General features: G+C 47.9%; 1 protein-coding gene across 1 annotated transcript in view; it reads right to left on the minus strand.

The window, feature by feature from the left end:
- LOC116510807 (carboxymethylenebutenolidase homolog) overlaps positions 1 to 3,954 on the minus strand; it is an 11,116-nt gene extending 7,162 nt beyond the window's left edge. Inside the window, exons 1-3 of the mRNA XM_032220458.1 lie at positions 3,740 to 3,954; positions 2,279 to 2,386; positions 712 to 854 (exon numbers count right to left, since the gene is read on the minus strand). Coding sequence (XP_032076349.1) covers positions 712 to 854; positions 2,279 to 2,386; positions 3,740 to 3,954 — 466 coding nt within the window. The remainder of the gene's footprint in view (positions 1 to 711; positions 855 to 2,278; positions 2,387 to 3,739) is intronic.
- Between the last annotated feature and the right edge of the window lie 2,858 nt (positions 3,955 to 6,812).

A 6,812-nucleotide genomic window follows, 5' to 3' on the forward strand; every position in this document is an offset into this window, starting at 1 on the left:
CACTCACTCTTCCTCCTCTCTTTCTCCGTTTCTGATGCCTCCACCCCCACCCCACACTCCCTCTTTTCCTTCAAATTGCCTTTTTCCCTTTTTCCTTTAATAAATGCAATGCTCAGTCATTCTCTCCTCTCCTGTGACATCCCACTGACTAGAGCAGTTTCTTTTGCCCGCCTGAGCTCGCGGCAGCCCGCCTGAGCTCTACCGCGAGCTCAGGCGGGCTGCCACGAGCTCAGGCGGGTGAAAGAAAGCACTTTAGTCAGTGGGGTATCAGGGGGAGAGGACTGCCTCACCAGCCATAAACCTCACCACACGTCACTGGTCAGAACCCATTTTTATTTTTTTTAAAAATGAGCTCCTCTGTACAATGAATTGCAACAGTTACTCAGGAGCAAACTGAAACAGATTTTTTTGAAATGGATAAAAGCCTAAAGGCGACATAACATATAGATGTGTACTTCAAAAGTGAAATGCAGCAGAAAAATGCAACCTGAAGTCTCAGACAGTGAATAGGGTGATAACATCCATTTTTTTCCTTCCAGAAGAAATTGTGTGCCTGTCTTACACAGCACAGATATGCTCCTTGTTTGAGAGAGACAGACAGAAAAGAGTACTCTGTTTGTAAAACGGTCTTACTTATATAGTGCAGTTTATCCTTACCAACAACGATTTAATACTGTTCGAATGGAAGAAATAATAAGTGTTCTTTGTTACCATAAAGGGAGACTCCAGCCTTTAATTCAGGATTTGTTAGCATCACGTGATGTACAGCCATTCCACCCCAGGAAAATCCAACGATACCAATCCTGATGGCATTACACTGCTCTTTTAAATATTTCAGGACTGCATCGACTGTCCTAAGAAAATGAGATGCATAAACAAAAATGACATCTTTGTATGTACCTACAACAAGCTACACGGTTATCAAAATGTATCTTTCCTGTTCGTTAAAAAAAAAATTCTTACAAAACATTATTGAGAGACCGCCTGCTGCCAATTACCTCCCAAAGACCCATCAGATCCCACAGATTAGGCCTCCTCTGGATTCCATCTACCGGCCAATGTCGATTGGCGACCACCCGGAGGAGGGCCTTCTCTGTGGCTGCTCCGGCCCTCTGGAACGAACTCCCCGCGGAGATTTGGACCCTCACCTCCCTTCAGGTTTTCCGTAAAGCCGTTAAAACCTGGCTGTTCCGGCAGGCCTGGGGTTGACGAGTTCCCTTCCCCGCTCGAATTGTGTGACTGTTGATTGTTTTTAAACTTTTCTCTGTATTTTGTTTGCTGTTTTACCTTGTGTGTACTACCCCCTCCCCCTGAGTTTGTTAGCCGCCCTGAGTCCCTCCGGGAATAGGGCGGCATATAAATGCAATAAACCTATAACCTATAACCTACATTATCCACTCAGATGTTGGTTTCTTAGGGGGATAACAATACACTACCAAGTTAAGAATGGATTTTCTGAAATTAAATGCCAGTTGTGAACAACTTATTGTTGTATTCACTACTCATTTACAAATAAATGCACCAATGACAAATACTGATCATATTCTAGAAAGCTGAAACCTGCATGAATTGAAATTTTATAACCTGCATAATTACAAAAGTCTTATTGTCCCTTTGTTCTGCTCAGACATTTTTACAGAGAATTAGGGTTTTTTTTTTAAACCTGTTCTTCTGGTCGTTGTCCTTTAGACTTCTCCAATTCAGCTGCAGGGGGATGGGATTAAAGCATGATAATATTGGCCCTTTACTCAACTGACCACATGGCATCTGAGAACTCAACCAAACCTGGATTCAAAACGCAGCCTAGAGAGTTGCTCCTGCATGGCCCTATGAGAGTCTGACAACCAATCAGAATACATTTCTTACACAGGAACAGGAAACAGAGAGGTGGGACTGAACAGGTTATGAAAAGCCTAGCAAGCCCCTCCCTCAGCCCTTCTCTTCTTCTCCACCAACATTGAAGCATGTGATCACCTTTTCTGTTCAGGGCTCAAGCCATGTGGTCCTGTCCACCAATAAACCATCTTTCCAAGCAGCCTCCATGTCTCCGGTGTCTTTTTCCCCACTTGGAGCCGAACCCAGAAGGACATTTCTTTCATCACACTGTTGTGAAGCTAAAGCATATTTTATCTTAAAGGGTATCAAGGCTGCAATTTTCTCTCCTCACTCTTTGCTTGCTTATCCATTATGAATAACTGTCTGCCTTTGCTTAATTAACATGTTTTCTTTATCAAACAGATATCAGTTGCATTTACTTTTCAATAAATACTAATCTTACTTGTCCACTTTCATGGGATCTCGATCCTTTAACCAGTCTCCAAAATTCTGCCAATGATCATTAGGTGTCCAAGGTACCTTTCCCAGAAAAAAATCTGGACAGATGGTTCTGTAGAATTAATTAAGTTAATTAATAAGTTATTTGAAGATTTCCCTGACAGATAAATTCCCAAGCTATCTCTTTAGTTCGCTCTTTATTTTTCTGCTGTAGTCTAAGTTATCTAAAATATTAAAAGTGGTATTCATCTCCAGTCAATACTATACAAATATCACAGAGGTGGGTTCCTACCAGTTCACACCAGTTCGGTAGAACCGGTTCGTCAAATCTACTGAACCGGTTAGAAGAGGTTCCACCAGTGGACCCGGAAAGCAGGCCACACCTACAGAAGAGGTTCCAAATTTTTTTGAAACCCACCACACTCACTCTCTCTCTCTCTCTCTCTCTCTCTCACACACACACACACACACACACACAGATAGAGAAAGAGAAAGAAAGAAAGAAAGGAAAAAAGAAAAAAGAAAGAAAAAGTGAGAGATGAAAGAAAAAAGGAAAAAGGGACAGAGACAAAAGGAAGGAAAGAGAGAGAGAGAGAGAGAGAGAGAGAGAGAGAGAGAGAGAAGAAAGAAAGAAGAAAGAAAGAAAGAAGAAAACACATGGCCGGCAAGCCACTCCCATCCAGTCACATGGCCAGCAGCCACTCCCACAAAGGAGGGCCACACCCACAGAGTAGGTTTGAACAATTTTTGAAACCCACCACTGGCCTCAACTCTATTTGCCTTTCCTTGTGCAATGAAGAGCTGACTGTTAAGCACACTCTGCTGGCTGAGGTTGTTTTATTATCAGTTGAAATTGCAGGTTATGACCTTGGACATTTGTGATTTTACATGCCACCCACAGACATTGTTGTAAGACTACATAGTTTAAATAGATGACTACATCTATGCTTTTCCTTTCAAAAAAAATAGCTGCATTCTTGCAGGGCAGTGTTGATTACACCAGCTAAAGAAGAATGCTCAGATCTCTACGCTATGAGGCAAATTATTTGTACTTCTAAATTAGGGCTACTATATCTGGGCTGACAAATATAGCAATAGCAATAGCAATAGCAGTTAGACTTATATACCGCTTCATAGGGCTTTCAGCCCTCTCTAAGCGGTTTACAGAGTCAGCATATCGCCCACACAATCTGGGTCCTCATTTTACCCACCTCGGAAGGATGGAAGGCTGAGTCAACCTTGAGCCGGTGAGATTAGAACCGCTGAACTGCAGATAGCAGTCAGCTGAAGTGGCCTGCAGTGCTGCACTCTACCCACTGCGCCACCTCGGCTCAATGTTTTAATGTTACTAGATAGCAGCAAAACAAATGCCCGTGCCCCTTTCCTGCCATCGAATGGTAGTCCTCACCATTTATCACCACCCATTTTTTTTTTAATTCTTGACATAATAGGAACCCTTGCTTACGTGTATCCTTTGGAAGCAATTATATCAGCAACGTATCTTGTGTCTGGGAATTGCCACCCAAATATGTCATGAACCAAAATCACAGCTGTGTTTGTATCAGAAGGAGGTTGACAAACATATGCTTTGATGTTCTGAATTTGCACTTCCTGGCCACGCCCTTCATAATTCCTTCTTTTTCCGATGTCATATTGGAAAGGCAAATCTCCACTCGTCATTTAAAGAAAACTGAAAGAGAAACACAATGATTAGTCTTAAACCCCACGAAAGGTATAATTAAGGTGACCAGACGTCCCGCTTTTGGCGGGACACCCCCACTTTTTGATGCATTTTCCCGCGTCCCGCCCGCTTTTTAAAAAGGCACGCTTTTTTTGGCGCTTGCAGCTCCCGCCCATCAGCTGCTGGGCTGGCTCATCGTTCTGTTCTATGCTACCACCTACAAATTTAAGCCAGCCCAGCCTGCCGCTCACTGATTTGATTGGCTGGACTTCAGCCAATCAGTGAGCTGGCCAACCAGCTCACTGATTGGCTGGACTCCTTAGCTGAGGACGCATGCGCGAGTCTCCATTTTATTTCGTCTTTGTTTTGGGCAGCTGCGCTTACTCACTGGTGGTGAGTAAATCATGTTTTGTATTAAATTTGGTACCGTGGGAATCGGGAGGCGCTGGGCTGGGGGAAGGAGACAGCCCCCTTGCGGAGTTCGCAGCCAGCCCCTGTGCTGCGCTGGAACGGGCGGCAAAACCTTTGGAACCACGTGGAAGTTCTCGGGCGGCTGCTCCCAGCTCTCCTGCCCCGGAGGGAGCAGCCGGCGGCGGCGGCGGAGGAGGAAGCAGCCCGGCATCGCTGCTCGCCGCGCGCTCCCTCGCTCGCGGCCAGGCTTTGGTGCTGCCTTTCCCGCTCTGTGCGTGCTGCCCAGACCAGACCTCTCTTCCTTCCGTGGAGTCCGTTCGTGAATCCATGGGATTCGCCGCGGAAGGAAGAGAGGTCGTGGCAGCGGCAGACGCCAGCAGAGAACGTCCCCTCGCTTCTGGGCCTCCCCGCTGCTGTCCCGATGTCTCTTCCTTCCGTGGAGTCCGTTCGTGAATCCATGGGATTCGCCGCGGAAGGAAGAGAGGTCGGGGGAGCGGCGCCGCCAGCAGAGAACGTCCTCTGGCTTCTGGGCCTCCCCGCTGCTGTCCCGATGTCTCTTCCTTCCGTGGAGTCCATTCGTGAATCCATGGGATTCGCCGCGGAAGGAAGAGATGTCGTGGCAGCGGCGGACGCCAGCAGAGAACGTCCTCTGGCTTCTGGGCCTCCCCGCTGCTGTCCCGATGTCTCTTCCTTCCGTGGAGTCCGTTCGTGAATCCATGGGATTTGCCGCGGAAGGAAGAGAGGTCGGGGGAGCGGCGCCGCCAGCAGAGAACGTCCCCTCGCTTCTGGGCCTCCCCGCTGCTGTCCCGATCTCTCTTCCTTCCGTGGAGTCCGTTCGTGAATCCATGGGATTCGCCGCGGAAGGAAGAGAGGTCGGGGGAGCGGCGCCGCCAGCAGAGAACGTCCCCTCGCTTCTGGGCCTCCGAGAGCGTGGACGCAGCGGCAGCTGCCCGCAGACAACTTCCACGCGCTTCCGGGGCTCCTGTCGCTCGGCAGAAGCTCCTGAAGCGTGTGGAAGTTGTCTGCGGGGCAGCTGCCAGCGCACCCACCTCTCCTCCTGCCTCTTTGTGCATGGGAGAGCGTGGGAGCGGCCGCGAGGAGTCCGTTCGTGCAGCGCCCCCACCTCTCCTCCTGCCTCTTCGTGTATGGGATCGCCGCCTCCGAGAGCGTGGGAGCGGCCGCGAGGAGTCCGTTCGTGCAGCGCCCCCACCTCTCCTCCTGCCTCTTCGTGTATGGGATCGCCGCCTCCGAGAGCGTGGGAGCGGCCGCGAGGAGTCCGTTCGTGCAGCGCCCCCACCTCTCCTCCTGCCTCTTCGTGCATGGGATCGCTGCCTCCGAGAGCGTGGGAGCGGCCGCGAGGAGTCCGTTCGTGCAGCGCCCCCACCTCTCCTCCTGCCTCTTCGTGTATGGGATCGCCGCCTCCGAGAGCGTGGACGCAGTGGCAGCTGCCCGCAGACAACTTCCACGCGCTTCCGGGGCTCCTGTTGCTCGGCAGAAGCTCCTGAAGCGTGTGGAAGTTGTCTGCGGGTCAGCTGCCAGCGCACCCACCTCTCCTCCTGCCTCTTCGTGAATGGGATCGCCGCCTCCGAGAGCGTCTCTTTGGTTCCCTTCTCCTCCTCCTCCTCCTTTCTGGCGCCCCTTCCTTAAAGATTTGGTACCAAAGCAATGGCGGTGAGGTCGTGAGGAAGTTGTGTCTTTTGGATTTTGCTGCACTGTTGTCTTTTCAATGGTTCTCAGACTGGTTGAACCTTTAGCAGCTGGGGTGATATTCTTTACTGTTAAGGTTACAATTGGATGTGTTGGACGAATCTTAAAAGATGAAACTTTTATTAAAACGTTTGACTTAACTAAAAACGTCTTCCTTTTCTTCTTCTTCTTAAATATGATTTATTTATTTATTTTTACTTCAGAAGTTTGATGACTGTTGTACAAACTAATCCAACCTAAATGTAGAGGAGGAGAAGAAGGGGGGGGATTTAAAAAGAGCAGAGGAAAAAGAAAAGAAAGCATGAAGAAAACATAAAGAAAACATAAAGAAAGGGATGGGAGGGAGGGAAGGAAGGAAGGCACTTATGTTGAAACAGAAAATATTATATAAGGAAGAAAATGGAAATAACTTAGGAAGGAAGGAAGGAAGGAAGGAAGGAAGGAAGGAAGGAAGGAAGGAAGGAAGGAAGGAAGGAATTGCACTTAATATTGAAGGAAAAGAGAATGAAGGAAAAAGTTGGAAGGATTGAAAGAAGGAAGGAGGAACAAAGAATTACACTTAATATTGAAATGGAAAAGAAAATATAATGAATGAAAGAAGAAGTATAGGAAGGAAGGGAAGGAAGGAAGGAGGGAAGGAAGGAAGAAACAAAGACTGTTGAAACAGAAAAGATAATATAAGGAAGAAAATGGAAAGACGTATAGGAAGGAAGGAAGGAAAAAAGGAAGACAATGTTGA

The sequence above is a fragment of the Thamnophis elegans genome, chromosome 6 (assembly GCF_009769535.1).
Source record: "Thamnophis elegans isolate rThaEle1 chromosome 6, rThaEle1.pri, whole genome shotgun sequence".
NCBI classification, from domain to species: domain Eukaryota; kingdom Metazoa; phylum Chordata; class Lepidosauria; order Squamata; family Colubridae; genus Thamnophis; species Thamnophis elegans.